Source organism: Plasmodium vinckei (assembly GCF_900681995.1).
Source record: "Plasmodium vinckei vinckei genome assembly, chromosome: PVVCY_14".
In the NCBI taxonomy this organism is placed as follows: domain Eukaryota; phylum Apicomplexa; class Aconoidasida; order Haemosporida; family Plasmodiidae; genus Plasmodium; species Plasmodium vinckei.
In genome coordinates, this window is record NC_051306.1 from 1,120,785 (window position 1) to 1,147,128 (window position 26,344).

General features: G+C 23.5%; 10 protein-coding genes across 10 annotated transcripts; 3 read left to right on the forward strand and 7 right to left on the reverse strand.

The window, feature by feature from the left end:
* Positions 1-905: 905 nt before the first annotated feature.
* On the forward strand, positions 906-3,004 carry PVVCY_1403130 (integral membrane protein GPR180, putative; the record flags this gene model as incomplete). Its single annotated transcript, XM_008624715.2, has 2 exons — positions 906-2,444; positions 2,570-3,004. 2 exons carry the CDS (start codon positions 906-908, stop codon positions 3,002-3,004), a joined length of 1,974 nt encoding a protein of 657 aa, XP_008622937.2.
* Positions 3,005-4,517: 1,513 nt separating this feature from the next.
* On the forward strand, positions 4,518-4,799 carry PVVCY_1403140 (dynein light chain 1, putative; the record flags this gene model as incomplete). Its single annotated transcript, XM_008624714.1, has 1 exon — positions 4,518-4,799. One exon carries the CDS (start codon positions 4,518-4,520, stop codon positions 4,797-4,799), a length of 282 nt encoding a protein of 93 aa, XP_008622936.1.
* Positions 4,800-5,613: 814 nt separating this feature from the next.
* Positions 5,614-6,415, reverse strand: PVVCY_1403150 (DNA-directed RNA polymerases I, II, and III subunit RPABC3, putative; the record flags this gene model as incomplete). Its single annotated transcript, XM_008624713.1, has 3 exons — positions 5,614-5,740; positions 5,971-6,116; positions 6,257-6,415. 3 exons carry the CDS (start codon positions 6,413-6,415, stop codon positions 5,614-5,616), a joined length of 432 nt encoding a protein of 143 aa, XP_008622935.1.
* Positions 6,416-7,136: 721 nt separating this feature from the next.
* On the reverse strand, positions 7,137-9,380 carry PVVCY_1403160 (proline--tRNA ligase, putative; the record flags this gene model as incomplete). Its single annotated transcript, XM_008624712.1, has 1 exon — positions 7,137-9,380. The coding sequence occupies one exon, from the start codon at positions 9,378-9,380 to the stop codon at positions 7,137-7,139; it is 2,244 nt and encodes a 747-aa protein (XP_008622934.1).
* Positions 9,381-11,187: 1,807 nt separating this feature from the next.
* PVVCY_1403170 (conserved Plasmodium protein, unknown function) lies at positions 11,188-14,242 on the reverse strand (the record flags this gene model as incomplete). Its single annotated transcript, XM_037634872.1, has 2 exons — positions 11,188-11,272; positions 11,463-14,242. 2 exons carry the CDS (start codon positions 14,240-14,242, stop codon positions 11,188-11,190), a joined length of 2,865 nt encoding a protein of 954 aa, XP_037490913.1.
* A 1,536-nt stretch (positions 14,243-15,778) lies between these two features.
* Positions 15,779-16,379, reverse strand: PVVCY_1403180 (conserved Plasmodium protein, unknown function; the record flags this gene model as incomplete). The annotated part of the gene is made up of 2 exons (XM_008624710.1): positions 15,779-15,953; positions 16,135-16,379. 2 exons carry the CDS (start codon positions 16,377-16,379, stop codon positions 15,779-15,781), a joined length of 420 nt encoding a protein of 139 aa, XP_008622932.1.
* Positions 16,380-17,232: 853 nt separating this feature from the next.
* Positions 17,233-21,439, forward strand: PVVCY_1403190 (GPI ethanolamine phosphate transferase 3, putative; the record flags this gene model as incomplete). Its single annotated transcript, XM_037634873.1, has 4 exons — positions 17,233-19,796; positions 19,911-20,978; positions 21,137-21,209; positions 21,329-21,439. 4 exons carry the CDS (start codon positions 17,233-17,235, stop codon positions 21,437-21,439), a joined length of 3,816 nt encoding a protein of 1,271 aa, XP_037490914.1.
* Position 21,440: 1 nt separating this feature from the next.
* Positions 21,441-22,653, reverse strand: PVVCY_1403200 (histone-lysine N-methyltransferase, putative; the record flags this gene model as incomplete). Its single annotated transcript, XM_008624708.2, has 3 exons — positions 21,441-21,512; positions 21,992-22,090; positions 22,243-22,653. 3 exons carry the CDS (start codon positions 22,651-22,653, stop codon positions 21,441-21,443), a joined length of 582 nt encoding a protein of 193 aa, XP_008622930.2.
* Positions 22,654-23,424: 771 nt separating this feature from the next.
* PVVCY_1403210 (geranylgeranyl transferase type2 beta subunit, putative) lies at positions 23,425-25,177 on the reverse strand (the record flags this gene model as incomplete). Its single annotated transcript, XM_037634874.1, has 2 exons — positions 23,425-23,893; positions 24,054-25,177. 2 exons carry the CDS (start codon positions 25,175-25,177, stop codon positions 23,425-23,427), a joined length of 1,593 nt encoding a protein of 530 aa, XP_037490915.1.
* Positions 25,178-25,327: 150 nt separating this feature from the next.
* Positions 25,328-25,829, reverse strand: PVVCY_1403220 (ER membrane protein complex subunit 6, putative; the record flags this gene model as incomplete). Its single annotated transcript, XM_037634875.1, has 2 exons — positions 25,328-25,359; positions 25,547-25,829. 2 exons carry the CDS (start codon positions 25,827-25,829, stop codon positions 25,328-25,330), a joined length of 315 nt encoding a protein of 104 aa, XP_037490916.1.
* Positions 25,830-26,344: the final 515 nt, after the last annotated feature.

The following is a 26,344-nucleotide window of genomic DNA, read 5'->3' on the forward strand; positions in this document are numbered from 1 at the left end:
ATTATTTTTATATTGTAATGATTATTGGTTTTTTAAAAGGAATATATTGATGTGCATATATAGAAAGGCATATTCCGATGGTTTTGTTTTATTTTTATAAATTTTATAAAAATGTTACAAATTATATATTTTTTTGTAAAATTGATGTAGAAATTATTTTTTTACCTTTATTACGTTTTTTATATTTAATATTTTAATTATGTCACGATGTTTAAGAATTTTAAAGTTCTTTATTCTGTATAAGACATGTATTTGAATATGTAGTATTAATTTTATCAATTCATATTAAATATAGTTCAAAAAAAAAATAATAAAATTATTTTAAAATTGCCATGCGTCGCTTATATATTATAGCTCAATAATAATCATTATTTTTTATATTTAAAATAGGCATAAGCATGTGTGTTGTCCAGTTATAGTTCTTTTTTTTTGGCGCATTTCCTTTTTATATGGTAATTTTTATTTTATCGTTGTTATTCTTTAGTTAAATTGATGTGTCAATTTAATCGATTTTATTTTCTTTTATTATGATTTCTACATTGATCACCTTTTAAAGACTAAGTAGAGCTATATAAAAATACTTTTAAGTTTTTTTTAAAGTTTACATATTTTATTATATTATCAATGAAATTTCAATTTGAAATATTTTATACTTGAATCAACTATATACTATGATAATATATTTGAAAATGTATAGATTTTTTTATTTTATGTGAATTTGATTTTATGCATAAAAAAAAGGAAGAAAGAAACCTAAGCATGGAACATATGTAGATACACATTTATATGTGTAAAATTCAAAACAGTGACAGCTATTTTTTTCACATAAAGAAAGGAATAGTTTATATTTTTTTACACATATATGATAAAAATTTGTCTGCATAAAATACAATTTAAATCGAAAAATGATTTCAAAAAAAATGGAAAAGAAAACGATATTCTATTTTTTTATGCTGATCGTGTCATATTTCATTATTCATAATGTAGAAAGTAAAGTCTTTCATGGAAATTTTTATATAAAAAAGAATGAAAAAATCCATTATTTAACAAAGTTTAGTTGCAATATAGGAACATGCGAATTTAATATTAAAATGAAACTTAAAGACAATATATTAGAGAAGATGGTGCAAGCTTATTATGAAATGAATAGTAATAATTTCTCTAATAATACAAATAACGAAGGTGTAGTAAATAATAAATTATTTTATATGGATTATGATAATTCATATTATGTCTTAACTAATAATCATGAAAAACCATTTTCGCAAAGAGTTACATTAATGCTTGATATTGAAGAGAAGTATGTTAATAAAAATGAAAAATGTCATGCTTTTGGAAATTTAAGAAGTGTGCATAGATTTAGCGTACCGTTCCAATTTAAATATTCTGATTTAATTAACAGTAAGACATACAACTTAAAAAAAATTACAAATAATAAATATTCAAAGTCCTTTAATTCTATCTATAACGAGTTGCAAAATAATAAATATTTACAATCAGAAATATTAAATTATGAGTCTATTATTAACGAGAAAAATTCAAATTATGAATATAAAAACATTTATGCTAAAACAACACATCGTGTTCATGTTTGGTTCTTAATGTTTGATGATTGTTATGATAATTTTATTCGTAATTTGAAATTAAATATAAAAACGAAAATAGCATATTGGGAATATTTATTATATGCATCAGAAAGAAAAGACATTACACATTTATCAGCTTTACAATCAAATGATATAAATAGGGATAATTATAATGATGATGATGATTACGATGATGATACAAAATATTATAAGACATATAATTTTGATAAAAATACACTTTTAGAAAATCCGAAAAGACTTTTATTTATAGAAAGTAGCTTCACACAAGGGGAAAGAGAAGACATTTCTTTTTTCCTTAAATATTATGATTTTAAAAAAATGAAAAATTTTACTAATTTGTATAATAATTTATATAAAAATGGATTTTATGAGCAAGTAATTGATTATATATATGAAAATGAAGGATTCAATATAGAATATGAAGTAAATATACTTCAAGCAAATAATTCGCATTTTTCTTATGAGTTATTGCATTCACCTCTTTTGACATGCATATTAACTCTTTTATATGTTTATCTTATTTACCAGTATGGAGATAAAATTTTTAAAAATATTTCATCAAGACAAAACAAGCACATAATGGTTGTATGTTTAGCATTTGTAATATTAATACAATTAATATCAAACTTTTTGTTATTTATACATTTATTAGTTTACTCGAAAAATGGTATTGGAATTGAACTTTTTAAACTTACATTCAATATACTCAACTTTTTAGTACAAATTATCATGTGTACTATGTTACTTTCACTAAGCTATGGCTTAACAATTTTTGAGGCCAAAATTAGTAACTTTACAAAAATAAAAGTCATATTTGTTGTTATTACATTTTTCCACGTAAGCATAAATACATAGCGGGTTCTCTATCAATCATAACCCTTCCCTATATGTACCTTCTAACATTGTTATATATACATATGTGCGCATTCATATACTATTATATTATTTTTGTTTTTTCTCAGATCATTTTAGTCGTATTTGACAACACCTATACTAAGGACTCGTCATCAAAGTTCTTTGACAATGATAACATAACTGGCTACATAATACTAGCTTTAAGAATATTACTTGCAATTGTATATCACATAAATTTAAGTAAGCTATATAAGGTCACTAATCAACAGACGATTGCAAAATTTTTGCAAAAATTATATATATGTGGGTTATTTTACATACTTTCGTTTCCAATAATTTTTATGATATGCTATATATTTGATACATACTGGAGACAAAGATTTATGCTATTTGGAACAGCATTTTTACAATATGTTTCTATATATTTTATTACAAAAATGTTTTTAACAAATTCGGAATATTTTAAAGTTTCCGATATGTCAGCAAGTGATCTTCCTGGAGCAACATCCAGTTTATTTAATCAAAAGGCTCATGCCCATTAAGCCACAAATATTTCACAGATTTATATCTTCGTTTCATCATTTGCCCATTTTTTCCTTATTTTTTTCTTATATTTTTTGTGCATGTTTCACACATTTATGTGCTTTTTATGTATATCTTGCGTACATTTTTCATATATTTTCCCTATAATTTTCTTATTTTTGTTTTTATTTGTATATTACATAAACAAGCATATAATACACACATAAAAAATCGATATATTTATGTTCCTTATATATATTTTTCCATTATATTAATTTTTTATTTCACATTACTATTTTTGCTACTAACTATTGCTATTTATTAATATTGAATATGCAAATTATACATTTATTGTCTTTTGAGCATCAAATAATGCTTAATATAACAGCCTATTATACTTATATATTCAAAATTAAAGTTTGGGAGTGAAAAAAAATGAAATAAGAAAAATTAAGGCCGATTAAATTTAAGGGGTATTATATATTATTCTCTTTTTTTTTTTTACACACATTTGTGAAAAAAATTATAAATAATTATAAAACAATAATCATAAAAATAAAAAAACATTATTTTATGATTTTTATGTAGTTTTTCAAGTTAATTAATTTTTATTTTTTTTTTTCGATATCATTTTGCGCATTTTTTGATTTTTATTGCGTAATATGAAATTGTGATATATAGCATTTGCGCCTTACATGCTTATCTCAAAAAATATTTTTTTTAAGTACAATAGCAATTTATATGCATATTTGTTTATTTAAACGCTATATATATGTTTATATATAAATTAAATGTAATCTTTATGCGAATAATATAAATAAGAACAAAGGGGAAGATAATATTTTATATGAATGCTAATTAGACGGCTTAAAACGGCGATTCGATATTTATGTGCGTAAATCCGAATCAGACGCCAAAATTCCTACATTAAATTCGTATATTGCTAGCATATTTATTATTTATATGTGTAATTATGTATGCATTATAGATAAGTAGCTAAAGGAACTTTATGACGATTGAAATTCTTTATTAAAAAAAAAATAAATAAAATAATAAAAACAAGGGATTTGCTCACGAAGAGAATAAGTAATAATTAAAAATGTCGCAGAAACAATAAAAGATATATATATTAGTCATTTTTCAAAATTAAATTAAACGCTATTTTATTTAAGTATATATAGCATATGCATTATATTTATATGGCATATAAAAATGATAATGAGCAAAAATAAAAGAAATGGCAAAAGATATATAAAAAATTTATTCGATATTATTATATAGCAAATATATAAATTATTATATGCAAAAATTGTGTATTCAGAATATCTATAAATTGTAGTAAATCCTAGACATTTTATAAAAAGAAATATTTACGTCTTTTCGATTTTATTTTTTAATAAAATTATCATAATCATTTATTTTTATTTTATCATTTTTATAATAATATAATAAACATATAGGCACAATATATGTGTTTATAAATATACGTATTGTAAATATTTATATATGCATATGTACATTTATTTGTAAAAAATGGCTGATAGAAAACCAAATAAAAATGCGGTTGTAAAAAATGTAGATATGACGGAAGAAATGCAAATCGATGCCATTGATTGTGCTAACCAAGCTCTACAAAAATACAATGTCGAAAAAGATATTGCAGCACATATAAAAAAAGAGTTTGACAGAAAATATGACCCTACATGGCATTGTGTAGTCGGAAGGAATTTTGGATCATATGTTACACATGAAACTAAGAATTTTATTTATTTCTATATTGGACAAGTAGCTATATTATTGTTTAAATCCGGATGATTAAATTTATACATAAATAACTACTTTCCATTTCCTTTTCATCACGAAAAGCGGAGAGTATATTAGCAAATTTAAAAAAAAAATAACAGAATAAAATACACAAAAATGTGTACAATGTGAAGCGTATTAAATAAATCCGCTCTTTTATAACTATATTGTATTTTTTTCTTTCATTTTTATATGATTTATTTTATAATATGTGTGCAAACACATGTCCGTCTATGCCTATATTCATATTGGTATGCATATTTTATTCCATAACTATTCCTATATGTTTTTTTATTTAAAATTCACTTGTGTTATATTTATTTATTTTACATTAGAATGCTATATTAAGCAGTCCAAAACTTAAATACACGTGAAGAGGCAATATTTTACATTTTATTACCGCTATAATTTTTTTCCCTTTTACATTACTATCAATTTATGTGTTTTTGAATAAAATATAAAAACTCTCAAAAAAAAGTAACATAATCAAATAATATAGCCATATTTTTGATTTTTTTATTAAACTTCTGCATTGGAATTTTAGTATTTACAAATTTACCAACAAAAAAAAATAGCATATTATTAAAAATATAATAAAGTTTTATAATAGTTTAAAATAAAACACTATTTTTTCTTTGTATTTGTCTACAAAATTGGGAAGAAAAAAATGCTAATAACAAAGATCAAAGAAAATAAGTATATATAGATACATATTTGATAATATTAAAAGACGCTAAAAAAATAAAAACATAATATGCTCGTTTGTGCCAGATTGTGTGAGCAAATACTTGGAAAAGCAAAAAAAAATATGGTAGCCCTTTATATCTTATGCTCTTTCAATATCAACATTTTTGGCAAGTAAATAAATTTTCATGTCTATTTCAAGATCTCCTATAAATTGTTTATCTGCTGTTAGTGCCATCATTAGTCCCCCATAAGAAGCATAAACCGTCCTTAAAAAAGAAAAATGCATAAATTTGAATATGTAGCATTATAATATAACCATATTAATATATATATAGAGAATGTGTTGCGCACATATATAATAAATGAATAGAATAGTTTTATTGTTCATTGAGGTCAGGTCATAAATTGTTTCATAAATAGCATATGATAATATGGGAATACATATAATATGTATAATCAATTTATATGATGAAATATGATTAGCATGAAAGTAAACCTTCTTTCGGATGAAAGCTCCTCAAATTTAAAAATTCGACCACTCATAATATATTCAATATTATTTAATGATTTATTGTCAGCTTGTTCCCATGTTTTGTCATCACTATATCCCATAAAATTATCTTGAAGTGCTAAATATATGGCCTATAAAATTTTTTAAAATATTGCATCAAAAAAATATATATACCAATAAAGTTATATATTTGAATAAAAGCAATAAATTAAAATGGAGTAAAATGATGATGATTTTATATATTTTCTCTTTTTTTTATTATTTATGCCACCTTCTTTTCTTCAACTTTAAACAATTCTGAATGGACATCAAGAATTAATTCAGCATCATAACCCGTACTTTTAGCTTTTATTCTACTGACTTTTTCAAACTTTGAATTATCTACATTGCTTATAACAAAACGGTCTTCGAACAAAATGTTTGATGCCATTATTTATTCCTTTTTACTAATATAAATTCATGTAAATTTAATTATGTTAAAAATAATACCTTTATTAAAGCAACAAATTTTCGGAAAACTATTTGAATATGTTCATTAAAATTAAAGAACAAAAAATAACAAATAAATAAAAAAAAAATACATATATATAGCGATTATATATGCATTTACATTATTTATATAACCTACGAATCGTTTCACTTTTAGTAACGTTTGTAGAAAACCATATGCTAAAATAAACGTGAAATTTAATCTGCTTATACTATGCCCCTCAAAAAAAATGTATAAATATTTTAATAACAACATTAAGCCTCCCCAATGTATGTTTTTTTAGCTTGAGAATTATTTTTCGAAATGAAAAAAAATTATACTTAATTATATAATTTAAAAAAAAAAAACCATAAATTTAATATACTTACATTTTATCGCTTAAAAATTGGCGTTTATGTTAATTTAAATGAAAAAAAAAATAAATGAAATGAAAAAAAAATAAATGAAATGAAAAAAAATAATATAAAATACACATTATATTGGTTAATGCTCCATATTGTATAACTCTAAATGTACGCAAAATTAACAACATTCACATTTTTTTTAAAGATACATTTTTAAAAGAAATAAAACGAAGCGAACGATACTAGAAAAATGAAGGAAAAAAAAATATTTTGGGGGATCTTCTATCCAACCCAAACTTCTTAACATATTGTTACTCTTAGTAACTTCTTCCAAAGAGGCACCACCTTTTTGCTGGTTTTCCAGTCCAAAAGCATTTGGTATTTGGTGGCATAGGAGGCTGATCAAGGGGTATGCATAAAGGTTTCATAGCCCCACTAAGTGATGTTTCAACATTTGTTTGGCTCATAGATAGTCTTTGTGTTTCTTTTTTGATTTCGTCTTCTGTTGCTATATCTTCACACCATGGTGCTAATACCATTTTTTTTTTATTAAGAGCATCCATAACTTGATCAAATGAAGTAATTTGAACAATAGAATCATCTATTTTTTTTTTAGCTTTTAAAAATAAGTTTTTATGTATATCAACTAGCATTTGTTGCGTTTCTAATAATACGCTTTCTTTTTTAATATTGAATTTTTGATTATTATCTCGACGAACAAAAACACAAGAATTATTTTGTATATCTTTTGGGCCTACTTCTATTCTTATTGGTATTCCTCTCAATTCCCAATGGTTAAATTTATAACCCGGCGAATATAAATCTCTATCATCAAATATACAATTAATTTGTGCATTTTTTAAAACTTTTTCTATATCTTTACAATAATTAAAAATAGCAGTTTCATCCGTATTTTTATATAAAATAGGTACAATAACAGCTTTATATTTTGCAACATTTGGTGGTAAAATTAATCCTTTATTATCACTATGCATCATAATCATAACACCTATAGATCTAGTAGTACATCCCCATGATGTTTGATGCGCAAATTGTTTATTTTCTTGTTCATCTTCAAATTCTATTTTAAACATTTTTGCAAAATTTGTGCCTAAATAATGTGATGTAGCTGCTTGTATAGCTCTTCCAGTTTCACTTATAAATGTTTCATTAGTTGATGTAAAATTAGCTCCACCGAATTTTTCTCCTTCACTTTTTAGTCCCTTAATAACTGGTACTGCTAAGCATTCTTCATACCATCTTCTATATATATCTAATATATCAAATACCATTTTTACTGCTTCTTCTTCATTTTTATGTGCTGTATGTCCTTCTTGCCATAAAAATTCTCGTGTTCTAATAAAGGGTGTTGGTTGTTTAAATTCCCATCTAACTACTGTATTCCATTGATTCAATTTTAATGGTAAATCTCTGTGGGATCTGATCCATTTTGAAAATGCAGAATACATAATAGTTTCACTAGTAGGCCTTATAGCAATTTCTTCAGGTAAATCTGTATCACCATATTTGGTAACCCAAGCAACTTCTGGACTAAAACCTTCTATATGATTTTTCTCTTTTTCTAATTTATTTTTTGTAACAAATAATGGAAAATAGGAATTTTCTACATCCAATTTCTTTATCTCGTTATTAAAAAATGCTTGAATACATTCCCATATGTAGTAAGAGGCTGGTCTTAATATATAACACCCCGAAATATCATAATATTCTATTAATTCACTTTTTACAATTACTTGTGTGTACCAATCTGAAAAATTTTGTTCTTTTTTTGAAGTTATTCCAAGGATATTACTTCCATCTTTTCCTTTATCTTTTTCAGTTGTTTTCTCGCCACTTTTTCCGTGTGTTAATTTGGATGGGTCTTTTGGATTTTCTTCATTAATACTAGTATCATCTCTTTTGATATTTTGATCTTCTGTATCTTTTGAATCTGGGAAATTTATAAATTCGGGTGTATGCTTATGCAAATCACAATATTTAATAACATCAGATGTTTTTACATATATACAGCTATAATTATGCATAGGATGAATAATAACTTCATCCATACTTTTTATGTCTTCGTCAAAATATAATTTTACAATATTATCTTTATCGGATTTAATAGAAAATGGAGTAAGAGATCCTGGTTTTACATTTAATATATTTTTTAAATTTTCATCATCAACAAATCTTAAATTTGATGTTTTTAATTGTGTTGATACATTTTTTAAATCTACTTTTTTCCAGTTAGCTACACATAGATAAAAATAGTTTTTTTTTTTATCTTTTAAAAATAAATTTTTTATTACATTTTCAGATTTCTCCAAATTTAAATCTAAAATTTCTTTAATTGAATTTACTTTCCCATGTTTTACTTCTTTGTAATTTATATTTAATTCTTTTAGTTCATCAAACAATTTTTGAGATTCTATTCGATCCGCCTCTGGGATATCAATTTCTGAATTTATACTACACATTCTTTTTGAAACTATATGTATATATTGATTTCTTGTCTTTATTTCTGTTACTCTTTTAAATGCATTCAATACAATTCGCATTAATTTTATATTCCCTTGTGTTTATTTTATCGTAGAAATATATATTCATATATATATGCTTGTATATTCTTACAATTTAAAAACTACATATGTTGTATGCATAAACTATTCTCAGTGAAAATATGTATATAAATATGTAAGAGTTACAAAATATAAGAATAAAACGAGGGTATGTTTTGTTTAATATACAAAAAATTAATATGAAAAATCAAAATATTATATTGTGAAAAATATATAGTTATGCATATATATATTCCTATATATTATATACATTCGAAATGGTAATAAGCCAAAAATAGATAGAAGGAAAAAAAAAGGTAAATATATTGAAGAGAAATAGCTACCTGCTTCAATAGAAAACTGTAAATATGCTATCTATTTTTATCAATAAATATACATAGCTTATGTATCGATGTATATGTAACAAATTAAAACTGAATTACCAATTTTATTAAAAATATTGTTTTTTCATTTTTTTTTAGCGCATTAACATAATAATAAAATTTATTAAAAAATATGTAAATACTATATTATATATAGAATCGTATAAAAATACTCTAAACAGCATTATTATTTTTGTTTTTTTACAATTATTTTGTTAGTATATAAAAGAAATTTGCAGGGGAAAAAAAACGGTGAGCCACTTTGTAATCGGGTTTTATTGTAAACACATATTTCTCCAGATTTATTATTTTTTTCCTTAAAACGGATTTTATTTGACATGTATACCCATATATTTATTTTTTTATTATTTATATATACATCATTTTTTCTACACATTTCTAAACATTAGAGCATATAAATGATTGTTTTCATATATTTCTACATTAGTATGAAATTATCAAAAAAATTTAGATTCAATTGCAACTGCTATACATGTACATAAATTATATGAATTTTGTTTGACCTACAAAGGAAAGAAAATTTGTATACTAACAAACTAAGTAAATTGGCGAATAGAAAAATGATCCTAATAAGCTAGCACAAGGAAATTATGAAATTTGTTCCCAATTTTAATCCTATAATATATATACAAGCTTTTGTAAAATGTAACAACAAAGGCATACATAATAACACGCACTCAAAATTGTGCACTTTTTGTAGAAATTTACGATTAATTTAATTATATAGAAATCTATCTACTCACAGTTTAGAAAATGAAAAATAATTTACTTCGTACATATATATAACTTTTTTGTAGTGTATATTTTTTTTAAACGGTTTCGAAAATGTACCCTTAATACAAAAATAACATCACCAAAAAAATGCATAACTACTACTTTCTTATTGCTCTGAGCAAATATTATAGTCTGAATAATTAATGTTACATTACAATTATATTTAAAACTGTATTTGATTTTTCTTTTAACGTTAAATTATTTTTAATTGTTATTTTATAAATTCATTAAAAATGTTATAGTATATAAAATAATTTACAGAATGGCTTTCATTTAACCAAAAAAATAAAAAGTGCATGACGTAAAATAAATAAGATTAATGACATATATATATTTAAGTGGAGAATAGCCACAAATTTATTTTAAATAATACACAACGATGAAATACACACATGTATGTATAGAATATGTATATTCATGCCAAATGGGTAAATATCATTTTATGGGCATTTTTTATAAAATATATAGACGTTAGATATTAACATAATTTAATATAATCCAATAGTTATATATATTTATGTGAGGAAACATAAAATATTGGTAATCCGGGGAAATCAATAAATAACAAAAAAATATATTAGCATAAATTGACATATAAAAATTTAGGCCATTTCTAGTTATAAAAATAACTATTCCCCTGAAACCCATTCAGCGAAAGCTTTTAGTCGTTTGTTGTCTATCAAATAATCATCATTTCCTCGATTATTAATCCACCTGCAAAAAAAAAAATTCAAAATAATATAACATAGTATAATATAATACAATGGAAAATGAAAACATTATGTATACATGTATTTTCTCATAACAATCACGAACATATGTTTTAATTCGTAAAAATATAAACATATTCACACAACTTATCATTTGTATCTTTTTGTTTTTTATGTTTCAAATTAATTATTACTTATTAAAGTGGTTAAACTCAAAAATATCTGAATGGTATATGTACTCAAATGCGTTACAAAGTCGGGTGGGACCATGTATGTTGTTTTTGACATTATTATCTAAATATGTTTTCTTTGAAAACTCAAGAATTAAATCATAAATGGTTTCATAATATATTGGTTCATCTATTAAAAATGAAGAAAAAAGTAAGTCTAATTTAGTATCGTCAAATTTATCAATCCATGTATCTTTTTCAAACTCTAAATTATTTATAAATTGCCAAAAAATTGGAAAAAAAGATATAATTACATCTAAATCTGTACAATTCTGTGATAGACGAAAACTTTTCATTTCTAATATTTTATGATTCATAAATTGAGGTTTTTCAAAAGCTTCTTTACATAATAATGATATTTCATTATCAAAAGTGGCTTTTTCACTTTCTACACATGTTTCATTAGAATTATTATATTCAGTTCCAAAATTATTATTATCATGTGTTTCAGATTCATTGTCATTTTCATCACTAAAATATAATGTATTATATTCCTTATCCCCAGAATAATCTGAGCTATCTTCAATTTCTTCTTCTGAGTCATATTCTAACGAACTCAATGATTTTAACTTTTTATCATCATCAGAATTATGAACATAGAAAAAAAATGATCTTAATTTTTCGTCAGAATATTTTGTTTTAACTATGTAGTTTTCTATGTTGAATTCCTCTTCATCTCCCTTCTTTTCCTCCTCGACATCAGTCTTCATTTCTTCAATCCTCACCTCTTCATATTTCTCCTTCACACTATCAACCTTGCTTTCTTCAATCTTTTCCTCTTCAACCTCATCTTTTACCTCTTCCTTAGCTTCACCTGTTATCTCATCTTTTACCTCTTCCTTAGCTTCACCTGTTATCTCATCTTTTACCTCTTCCTTAGATTCACCTGTTATCTCATCTTTTACCTCTTCCTTAGCTTCACCTGTTATCTCATCTTTTACCTCTTCCTTAGCTTCATCTGGTATTTCATCTTTTACCTCTTTTTCAGTTTCTTCTTTTATTTCTTCTGTTACCTCTTCCTTAGCTTCATCTGTTATTTCATCTTTTACCTCTTCCTTAGCTTCATCTGTTATTTCATCTTTTACCTCTTCTTTTATTTCGCCCTTTGCTTCTTCTCCAACCTCATCTTTTATTTCTTCTTGTATCTCTTCCTTTGCTTCTTCTATTATCTCTTCATTTACTTCTTCTTGTATCTCTTCCTTTGATTCTTCTTGTATCTCTTCCTTTGCTTCGTCCTTCGTTTCGTTCCTTTTCGCATCCTCGAGCTCGTGCTTGCTTGCTTCGGAAAGTCTCGCTTTAGTCATTTCATATTTGTAATTGCTAAGTCTGGTGTATTTCTTAAGTCTTAATCCCTCTGGTATATTCATATTTCTTCCAATGATACAACCCTCATCAATAAACACATTTTCATTAATGATTACATTTTCGCTAATAAAAGAATTTAATATAACTACGTTACTTTTTATAATAGTATTTTTTCCAATAATGCTATTTACAATAGTAACATTTTTATGAACTTTACAATTTTTACATATAGTAGAACTTTCAATAGTTGTATCATTCATGATTTCTGAAAAATTTTCAATAGAACTTGATTTAAAGATTTTACAATCATCAGTAAATAATGAATTTTTAGATCTATAAAATCCTGGCTCGGTATAAATCAATTGAGGAATATCAGGCAAAAGATGATGTGCTTTAGATAAAAATGGATGAATATTTTTTTCTATTAATGTTTTATAAAAATTGTAATAAGTTCGAAAATCAAATAAAGTAACAATCATTTGATTGCATTCTGTATAATTATTATCATCATTTAATTCATGTACATATATTTCTTCGATTTTTATTTCTTGTTTTAATATATTATAGATTAAATCTTTACGAATACATTGATAATCAAAATTTTCCTCAAATAGTTTTAAAACTTCAGGGGTTATAATATATATATTGGGGATAAGGACATCACAAGATATAATAATAGAACTGACTGAGGAACTAAGGGTAGAAAAAATTGAGCGTTCTCCTACAGCTGCTTCTTTTTTATTGGTTACATGAGGAGGTGATTTATTATCTTTTTTCTTTGATTTTGTATTTTTACTATTACTATTTGCATGATCAAATATCTCATTTGTTATGCTTATATAATTTTTATTTTTTATATATTCAAATAACAACATTTTAAGTGTAAAATTATCATAAGCAATTACAAATTCTTCATCTTGGTTTTTCATATTATCATTTGTGTCATGAGTTAGTAAAAGCGTCATAATTTGACTTTTACATTTTTCTTTATTTATAAAATGAGCTTTAACTATTTCTTTTATATTTGCTATAGGTATAGTATCAGAAAGTAATAATAATATATCATCATATATGTTTTTACATTTTTTAAAATCTCTTAAAACATCTCCTAAGCTTTTTGTCTTTTTGTTCATTTTAATTATTTCTATATCTAAATCGTTATATCTTCTTTTACTTTTTTGAAATTTCTCAACATAACTTTGCAATTCCTTTTCATGATGTGTTACAACAATATATATTTTTTTTATATCATTATATTTAAAAAAATGTAATTGATAATCTATTACATATAAGCCATTTAATGGTAAAAAAAACCTCAAACTTTCGCTAGTTAGGGGCTCGTAAACTTCATCAAAATTATTTTCCACGAGTAACCCCACTACGTTTTTCTTCTCCTCCTCCTCTCCATAGCATACATTAAATGTTATTTCTTTTTTCATTTTTTCATTTAATTAAATTGTATACTAAGAAGGAACGCGTATATACATATAATATATATTACAAACGTTCACTTGTATTATCCCTTTCCTCGATATGTCGTTTACTATTATGATTACCCCTTTTTAAAGAAGTGTGATAGTAATTCCTAGCAATTTCGTTTTTTGGTATTTTTTTTATTTGTTTTTATTTTCTTATTTTATTATATTATTATCATTATTATTATTTTTTTTTCTATAAATATTTTTTATCATTTGAAACCGCTTCATTTCAAATATTCATATATTAAATAATTCTTCTTTAACCCTAATATTGACATAAGGGGATAATAATATATTTCTTAAAGAAACATATTTTTTTTAATTATTAAAAATATAGAATAAAGAAAATAACGATATTCGACAAATAAAAAACAAAATAAATGGAAATAAAATGAAACAAAATCGAAAATCCTTAAGGGACACACCGCAAATTTATATAAAGTCATATCGTGTATACATTATTTATATATTTTTACAATATATAAATACGCACATAATATTTATGGATATCTATAGAAATTATATTTGTTCGTGACACAGGTAAATATTACCATAAGCACAAGTGAGAAACGTTACTTTTTTTTTGAAAAATATATCATTATAATATATATATAATAATTGCAATAGATCTAAAAAATGGAACAATTTATTTTGTAACATGAAAAATATTATAGAAAAAAAGTTTATATTTCAATGATTTGAAAAATAATTAAATTGTATAAAAAATGCACTATATAATGGCATAAATCCTTTTAATTTGTAATTTACATATTTAACTTATTAATATTCTATATACTATATTATTCTTAATATTTTTCCATTAAAAAAAAATATATAGAAAGTATGGTATTATATGGTACATGCGTAATATTAACGCCTTTTTTTATTTAATATATTTTCCAAAAGGTGCAACAGCTTATGTATATGATTCTACAAAGAGGCATATTAATAATATTCTGTGGGCCTATTGCCATATAAAAAAATACGCACATATCTATAAATATATAATTACATATATATGTTATATATATTTTGAAAAAATACATTTTAAAAGAATATTAAAGTTTTTATGTATGAGAAAAAATATTCGATACACTAAGAAAAACTTTTAACTATAAAGAATATTATCAATCCTATAAATAAAACAAATTAATTAATTTAACTGGACATAATAATAATGAAAGATTAAAAGGCAAAAAGTATTTTTTATTCTCTTCAATTTGTATAATTGAAAAATATTAAATAAATTACTTATCTTTTACGGAAGGATAAAGAAATGAAAAATATCAAAAAAATATATTATAATAATATATGCATATTCTATAGAGAAAATGAGGGAAATCAAATAATATATAACATCTTAACAGATAAACATACATGATTCATCTATCTATATTATGATTAAAAAAATATGGGCATATGTAGATTAGTAAATATATATAGCCTATTAAATATAAGCATATTATATATATGATCAAAAAGAAAATCATTAACTTTTTATTTTTTAATGTTTTGAAACCACGATGGTTCTTTTATCCATCCTGGTTTGTTTATAATATGAGGGATATTTTTCATTGCTGGTGTATTCTCCTTTATGTATTTATATAAATCGTCTCTACACAATTCTAATTCATTCTGTAATTTTTGGCATATATCCACTTGTTCCATTTCTCTAAAAATGTATCAAAAAAAAAGAAAAGCATTAAAATTACATTCATATTATTTGTGGGTAATATGTGAATAGTTTTTATTTTCATGAAAAGGTATGCATATAAATAGGACAGGTTTAAATAAAATATGCATTCATATATGAGTATATGCAAGTATTTGGTTATGGGATATTTTTTTCGTACTCGATCAAGTAGGCACATTCATAGCGGTATTGCTTTGCAACATTATAACATTTCCAATCATCGTTTTCACTATTTGAATCAATTATTTTATCAGTATAATAATAAACAGCTTTTTTATTTGCCAAATGTCTTCTAGTTGTTATACCAACAAGTAAAACTATGTTGAAAAAAAAACATCCATAAACTAGTTTTGCGGTTTTTCCTAATTCGTTCCATCCCTTCTTTATTTCTCGAAACTTAAACATTTTTCTATTTATACTTATGTTTTAATTTTTATTTATTATTTTATGAAGGAAACTTCCCTTCCTGTTTTAATAACCATTAGGCGTATATTTTACAGTGTATTGTGTAAAATCTACTAATTTTGTGTAGCTTATTTTAGGCCCACATTTTTTTATCATTGTTTACAAAGAACAGTGATCTTATTTTTTTATTTTTTCTACCTCTCTTCAAAGTTTTTATTTCACTATTTTTTCTATTATAATTATTTATTTATTTATTTATTAAATTTATTGACTTATCTATTTTATTTTTATGTTTACAAAAATGCATACGGGTAAATAAACACCATGAGCATATATAACCACCATATGCAATAATCTATTTTTATTATTTTAAAAATCCAATTATAAAAGCACGTTTGCTTTCAGTATATAGTATCACTAATCAAACAAAATACCCAAAAATTATAAAATATACAAATTATTATACCATGCATTATATATAAATATATTTTATAGTATTATATGAAAGAATTAAAAAAATAAGTTATTTTCTTTCTATATGCATAAAGAAAAAAAAATCTTTATGACTAGCATAGTTTATTCCCTTTATAACATTTGCATTATATTCAGATTAAATCATTTTTTTGTATATTTTATTGGGAAATTTAAACACATTCGAGCTGCATAGTCGTTATATGCAAATGCAAGAGCATATACATTATTTGTTCATAATTTTTTTTTTTGCCTAAGTATATAATATCATCCTCACATACATAATACATGACGAAAAACAAAAGAAATAAAATTTAAACCGAATAATTAAACGATATTAGAAACGATATTGATTATTATAAAATAAAATATAAAATACAAAATGAAAGAGGGGGGGAAATCTACACTATTTGGTAATGTTTTAACGAATCACATGATAATTTTTATCTCGATTTTATTAATAAATGTGTTGATTATAATTTCATATATTAATGGGTTTTTATTCTCAAAATCGGGAATTTTAAATAAATCAGAAAGTTTAGATGTATTTAGCAAAAATGTATTTGGAAATGAGTATGTAGAATATTTGAAAACGAATAAAAATAGCTACTCAATTATTAATCCACCTTATGATAAAATTGTTATCCTTTTAATCGATTCACTAAGGTTTGATTTCACACTTTATGATCCCAATTATGATAAAAAATGGGAATCGAATGTGATGCTGCAAAATGGTGGTGAGAAAAAATCTGGAAATGGCGAAAACAATATAAATACCCTCATTAAACAAAACAAAATTAAATTATATTTAAATAATATGATAAATTTACATAAGATTTTAAAAACAAAAAAAAATAATACTCGGTTATTTCGATTTGAAGCAGATCCACCAACTGTTACAACATCCAGACTAAAATCAATGCTAGTAGGAGGTATATCAAATTATATGGATATCAATGAGAATTTCAGTCCTAGTGATAATATGCAAGACAATTTTATAGAGCAATTATATATTAATAAAAAAAATGTTACAGCTATTGGTGATGATACGATTACAAAATTAACAAAAAAAATAACAAAAAAATTAGTATATGAAAGCTTTAATATATTTGATTTTTATTCATTAGATATTAAATCCAAAGACCATTTTTATCAAGAATATTCAAAAAATGATTGGGATCTTCTTTATTTACATTTATTAGCAGTTGATCATATAGGACATATAGAAGGGGTAAATTCAGAAACTATGAAAAATTCTTTAATAAGTTTTGATATATTTATAAAAGACATAATTAGTAAAATCAATGAATCTAAAAAAAATAACAAAAATATATTATTTATAGCGTTTGGTGATCATGGGCAATTGGATTCAGGAGACCATGGTGGAATTAGCATAGACGAAACAAACAGTTCTTTGTTTGTTTATTCACCATTAAGTTTAATAAGTGCTGATAAAAATATAAATTCTCGAAATTTCGTTTTATTTGACTATGGAAATGATGATATAAAGAAAAACCCTAAAGCTCGGCCTTCTGATGATTCATTTAATTATCATGATTTTGTTAAAAAATATAAAAATTCAGAAGATGATAAAAATGATATAATAGGTTATAGAAAATATCATTCCTCTTTAAACAGTTTAAATCATGAAAGAAAATATTTTTATAATGTTAAATATACAAAACAAGTAAATTTAATTAGTACTTTATCATTTTTAATTGGCTCTACCTTACCATTTTGTAACATTGGAAATATTATCCTCGATTTTATTCCGAATGCATATGAAATTGATAATGATACTAATGTACCATACCAAAAAGAAAAGAAGCTAAACAATACAGATAATAGTAATAAACAATTTGAGTACTCAAGTCAAAATAAAAAAATGAATAAATTTTCACAAACATACTATGATTTGTTAAATTTGCATTATATTGCTGAACTGAATTATGCTAACATGTGGCAAACAAACAGATATTTAAATGAATATGAAAAAATCTATGGAGTTTTAAAAACTGATGATTATTATCTTATTAAAAATATGTGGAAAAATATAGAAGATGAGAAATCTGCTTTTTTCATTCCTCATAAAGAATTTGTAGACAACCAAGAAATATTGATAAAAGAAAAAGAAAAATATATAGAATATATAAATAAAATTAGAGAAGCAATGAAGATTAGTCAAAGATATTTTTATTATATTTTTACTTTAAAAGATCACTCTTTTTTATTTTTATGTCTATTTATAAATATATATTTTTTTATAATTTTTAGCATATACTATTTCTTTTCCAAATTAAATTATTACAATAAATCAATTGGTAGTAGAAGATTTATTATTTCTATAATGCTTGGTTTCTTTATTTTATTTATTCTAAATCTTTACAAACAAAAATTATATTTTATGATACTCTCATTTTTATTTTTGTTGTTTGTTGGATATATATTTTTTTTCAAAAAATCCAAGGCTCAAAATGTACTTTCAATTTTTACACATGCAAAAATACTCATCATGTTTAATAGCTTAATATTTAGTAAATTTGACCAAGTACCAATAATACAAGAAAATAGAAACCATGATCCAATCTCAGCAAAACCTGATACTCCATTCTTCGGAATCCAAAACAATATTCAAAAGCAAGCAAACTTCAATAAATTTAAAAACAATTCAAATAACAATATTAACTTAATTCACAGGCTCATCATATTCTCAAAAAAACTAATTAATGAAATGATAAATACAAGTTATTTTTTCTTACGCAAAATAGAATTCATGCAAATTTTAAGAAGCAACTTTTTTTTTGTATTTTCTATTATCTGGAGTTTTTGTGAAACATCTTTTAATTATGTAGAAAAAGAAAGATATTATATTCATGTCCTTATGATTGTTTACGTATTTTGTTCTTCGATATTCCAAAATTATAGAGTATCTACTTATTTCTTCAGGTAATTGCAGCATTATATGTCTTTCCATATCCTATGCAATATTGTGTGTAAACTTTTCGTTTGCATTTTTACATACATCCATGTAAGAAAAATAAAATAATTTTTTTTCTTTAGGAGCACACCGTTGCTAGTTATTTTGTTAGTTAACCTTATGGCTAGTTTTCAATCAGAATATTTCAAACATTGCACGGAAAAAATATTTATAAACAGATCTACGTTAAACATAATTTTACCAACAACGTTTTATATATTAAGTATGTTGTTATTAAGGAGAAGGAGCAATAAAATGTTGAAAAAAAAAATAAAACTTATTACAATAATAATATGGACATTGCAATATTTTTTCGTTATTATTTACTTGATTAAAATAAATAAAATAGCAGAATTTTGGGTGCCTTTAATTATGTACACATTAACATTTTCATTTATATCATTTATTATATTACGAAAGAGTGACATTTTGGAGGAAACACAAAATAAGAATAGTGACAATTTTATAAAAAAAATGAGCGAGCTGTGTGTAATATTTTTTATCATACTGTGCTCATTGCTACAATTATCTCTTATCATATATAGTAATACAAATTTAAGTATAACTATATTTTTTTATACAACATTGATATTTTTTTATTTTTACTTTACAAATCCTACGGATTTAACACAAAAAGAGGATATAAATAATATTATAATAAGTTGGATTAGGGAAAATACTAATGTAGACAGACAATATAACAAGCATATAAATACACAAGTTAAGGAAAAAATATATTTAAATCTTCAAAAAGAAAAAAATATTTTATTAAGTAAATCCAGTATAATAGATCAAACAGATGTTATACAAATACAAATTGCTAAGTTAATTCCAAGCATTTCATTTTTTTTAATTAATGAAACAAATTTTTATATATTATCATCACTAATTTTAAAATATAGTTTTTTCTTAACCGGTCATACATTTATGTTAAATGGTTTACCGTTAACATCAGGTTATATAGGCTTTGGAAAATATTTTTGGCCTTTTAGTCAAATTTATACTTTTTTACATGTATATTTTCCAATGATTTTTTCTTTTATTTTTCTTATTTATATATTCAATTTGAGAAAAATAAAAGTTTTAGAATTCTTTGAAGAAACAGATTTTGACAACTTTTACTTTTATCCATTAATTAACTTTTTGTTCAAGTAAGAGAAAAAGAGAAAAAAGTGAAAATCCTCAAATATCCAATTGAACGAATGTGATGCATCTTTATTGATTGAAATTGTGTTTGAATGTGTTTATTTATCCAAATATTTTTATCAAATTTATCCTGTTTATCCTTATATTTTTTTTTCTTTTGCAGAAATATTTTTCTCTTTTGTGTCAAGTGCTATGTTTCCATGTGGACTTCTTTCTTTCTCAGCATGCATATCATGGTATCTCATATATACGAAAATTTATGGCTGAAAAAAAGGATATCAAATAGTGGATTATCCGAATAACACCATATCGATATTTTAATTAATTTTATTTACTTTTTTTCTTCTTTTTTCAGATAAACGATTACTTTCTTCCAAACTTTTTTTATCTAGCCTCTATAGTTATTGTTTATATAACTTTATCAATACTAACTCTATCCATAATTAAACGAATTTTTTTAAGATAACTTATTTTTCGTTAGAGGGATGAAATACTTGTCTCATGATGTTTTTTTCATTAAGAGGCTTCCACTTTCTATCCTTTGGATGTGTAAAAAAAAAAAGAAAATTTTATATTTTTAGTATAAAATATTCAAAAATATTATGAATAAATATTAAAATGGAAGAAATAGCATATAGATGAAAAATGGGGTTATATATGTGCCGTGCATTATCTTGCCGTTTTTTTCTTTTTTTTGTGTAACATAACTTTTTATTACTATTTTTTTTGTTTTATTTATTGATCAGTTACAAATAATGCATAATAAATAAATGTGTATATGTAGGTTTGTGTACCGAATTACATATGTATTGATTTATTTACATAATAATTTGATTCTTTTTGTCTATTTTCAAACAAATTAAATAACATATGATAAATATGTGCATACATAGAACAAAAAAGCATTTGTGTACACCCTCAAAAACACAAAAGAGGTGTACACATATCTCTTCAATGCGGCTGTAATATGCTTTAGGGTATATTTTTTTTACTAACACAAATTTAATAAGGTTATTACCTTCCACCATGCGTTTCCATAGGATATGCAAATTTCCTCATTTTTTTCAATTTTTTTCAGAGAGCGAAGTATCATAATATATTCGGAAGCGACTGTTTCCTATAATAATAAAAATTAATGAATAAACAATAAATAAAATACAAATAAAAATGGTATATGTTAAACAATGTTCCTTTCCCAAACGAAAGAAATAAAATTGTTAACCCCGTTATGGTGGACATATATTTTTTTAATGTTATTTTTTTTTATACATTTTCATTATTCATTGGGCTTTTAACAATTTGAAAAAAAGCATTAGGGGTATCAGAATGGTTGTATAAAATGCCATAACCCAATGGGAAAAGTTTATAATTTATATCTTTCTGGGAAGGGTTCATAATTTGGACAATTTCATTATTTGCATTTTCAGATGAATTATCGAATAAATAATCAATCAAATTATTTGGAATACTTTCATTTTCTATTTTTATAGCTGGGCATACTTCAATTATCTCATTTTTTTTTATTTCAACAAATGAAAAAACCCCTAATCCATTATAATTCGATCTTCCAATAAATATATTCTTGTGTATATCATTAAAGTTTATTTTATCCTTTTTCAAAATATTTGCCAATGTATTCTTTGCAAAATAATTGTGAAATTTCCTTCGAATAATATTCATTTATTGATAGTACATAAATGCGTATGTAGATAATTAAACCATTTGAATAATTAGCTTCTAATTTTTTGAAATATTACGACCAGATTAGTTAACTTGATTTTTAATGAACTATTATTTAAACATTTTTACAAACATAGAAACATACATATATGTATGCCTTTTGCCACACTCTCTACATTTATCTTAGTAAAAAATAAAACTAATCAAAATAACCTCAAAACTCCAAAACCATTATTATACATTTATATATCCCCTTAAATTAAAAATTATATTATAATTTTCCGAGATGCATTTAAATCTCATTTTATATGGATATTCTATTTTTTATTATATTCGCTTGACCCAATACATATTCATTTATTTCGCGTGCAAAAAAAACAACAAACAAATTGTAGAAGATAAAAGTAAAATTTTTGACGAACGAAAAAATGTATATTTGATAATTTTTTAGTTGTTTATTACAATGGCAAAATTGCACCAATTTTTGTTTAATTTTCAGGCATGTGAAATTATAAATAAACATTATGTTAAAAAAATAAATTATATAAAAATAACATTTTAAATTTATAACAAACAAAAAAAGCATAATTATGGTTACATAAAATTATTAAAAAAAAAATAATAAATATGAAAAATTAATATAATTAGAACAATAAAAGGAGTAAACTATGCGAATATAATACACGGAATATGCACATACATATGTATTTCTGTGTGCATTTATTATGAGTAAAATTGTTTTATTTTTTGTCCTTTTTTTTTTCGGAATATTTAAATTGTCATATATACAGGCATTGCAAAAGATGAATGGACATCGTTCAGTTGAATTAGTTGGTCTTCCAAGTGCTTAGGTATTTTTGTATCACCAAATATATCATATTTGTCACTTTTTTTATTCTTATAATATTGAATGTTATTATAAATAATTGACAACGCCGATATTGCAAAAAAGCTATGGAACAAGTCCGGTTTCTTATGGGATATATTTTCTTTATCATAATAATTGAAATTTTCACTTTTTTTAATATAATTATCATTTTGCTGAACTCTTGAAAACCCACCATTATCTTTATCTTGACATTTTAAAATGTAATTTATTAATATATTTACATTTAAAAGTTTGCTTAAATTACATTTGAGACTTACTAAACTACTCAAAACCCACCAAGAGTAGCAAACATCATGGGACTTAGAAACCCGCCCATTAATACCTTGGTTTTCATATCGGTCACATAGCCACCTATATATAGAAAAAAGAAGCAATAAAAAAAATGTTTAAAATATTATCATTATTGAAAAGGCTTAGGAAAAAATTTACCTAAACCATGAAATATGTTGAAACTTTTATGATAATGTGTACATATATATCTGGACATGAATGTGTAGTTATTTTGTTCTACCTTATTAACTTGGATCTTATCCATTTGTTTGTAAATAAGAAACTTCTATTATTGTTATCTTTCAAAAGGTTTAACGAGTTAATTGCACAGAATGTAGTTCCAGCATGAGACTCTGATCCAGGAAATTTTGAAAACCCTCCATCAGCATTCAAACAATTTAATATCCAATTTATGCATTTTTTATTATTGCTATTATATATATATATATTTCTTTTTGATAATAATAAATTTATAAAATATATAGTTGACAATGAACAAAAGACAAATCGCATGTCACCATCAAAATGTAATAAGAAACTTTTTAAAGAAAAATGATAAAATCCTTTATCTTCATCAAATAATAAATTAATAAAATTATATATTTCTAACAATGTTTTAGTGCTTATATCATTTTCACTTGTTCTATTTATTAAAAATAATATTTGAATAGCACTTAATGTAGTTATTACATTTGGTTCATATAACCATTTTTTATTACATGGACTAAAACCGCATACAATGAATTTTTTTTTCCTTTTTTTCAATCTCCTTAAATGTGTACCATCTGAGTATAAATTAAGATCCCTTTTTTCAGCCTTATCAATCTCTTTCATATTGTTTATCAATAAATCATTAGTTGTATTTCCGTTAGTATTAAATGCTATATTAATTTGGTGGCCTTTATTTTTATGGAATTCTATTCGGCTTATATTTTCATTTGTTTTATCATTGTGATAAGAAATATTGTCCATTGATATGTTTGTCCCTTCATTGCCTATCTTTATATTAATAACACCATCACAAGATTTTTGCTTTACTATTTTCATTACTTCATTTATATCTTTATGTGATAAAATACTATTTTCCTTTTTATAATTATAAATAACATTTTCCTTAATTTTTTTTTTTTGTAAAGATTGCATTACCAATAAATATAGCATATCTATTACATTTTTTTCTAAAATATCCCCCAAATTATTTTTTCCCTTGTTCATTATTAAAATTCCACTAAGAACCCAAAAAACTCCATTAATCAAAATTGATTCATATTTATCTGATTCATAATCCCTTTTAGATTTAGATACTAATTTTTCTTTTATGCTTTTTAAAAAATATTTCTCATGTAATTTTATATTCAATTCCATATTACTATATATTCTGGTGATTAAACGTAAAAAAAAGATATATGATCAAACTTGTGTAATAATAATAAAAATGGGAAAATTGTAGAATGTTGTGAAAAATATAAATTGGCGCGCTTCCAAAATGTGCACATTTAAAAAATGTATATTATGTCATAGGATAGGGTCCAAAATAAAATAAAAGACTGAAAAGGGGAAGGAAAAAAAAAGAAAAACATATTACAGAAATAAACAAAAAAATAAATTAGTCATTATGCATACACCAATATAGTCATATCAACACATTATCATTTATTATATACATCATGGAAAAATATGGTATGCTTACTATAAGTCCACTAAAAAAATCGCTCAGAAATATGCACGATTTACTAGCAAAAAATGATTTATAATTATTCTTAATATGAAAAAATGTCATCAATGTTCCTATTAATGTAAATGCTGAAAAAAAGAGAAATCCGTTTATGCCTTGAAGTCCCAAAATTCCAGCAGTTATCCCCCCAATTATTCCATAGAATTGTCTACTTAATATTAATGAACTTTTATTATGCCTAACTGTATTTTCATCATATTTATTACTTTCCAATAATTTGGAGTTTAAACTATCTTTTATGCTATCTTTATTTCGATTATCAATGCTTGCGTTCTTTTCCATTATTATAAAAAAAGGGAGAAAAAAACGTGAAAAATTAAATACAAATACTCGAGAAAATAACTAAATCATTTACAATACAACCCATAAGAATAACCAAATAAATAAAAATCCAGAAAGCGAAAACTTTTTGAAAAAAAAAATGTAAATATAGAAAAATATTCAATCATACAGAAAATCTTGTTACTTCTATATTCGCCCTTATTTATTATATAAATTTTAAAAATGCATTTAATGACTATATAAATATATAAAAAAAAAATAAAAATTAATAAATGATTATCCGATTGGATAAGCTCATACTTTGGCTTTAAAAAAAATGTAGCTAAAATGAAGGGCACTCAAATAAGTTACGCGCTTACAATTTTGAATAAAATTTTCCACTATTTTTTTTTTAATTAAAATTTAAAACATAATATTCAATAATATTAATTTATAAAAACAAAAAAAACATAGAAAAAAGAATGAAAAATTATTATACTCATATAAAATTTTTTGGGGATGTTTTTATAAATAAA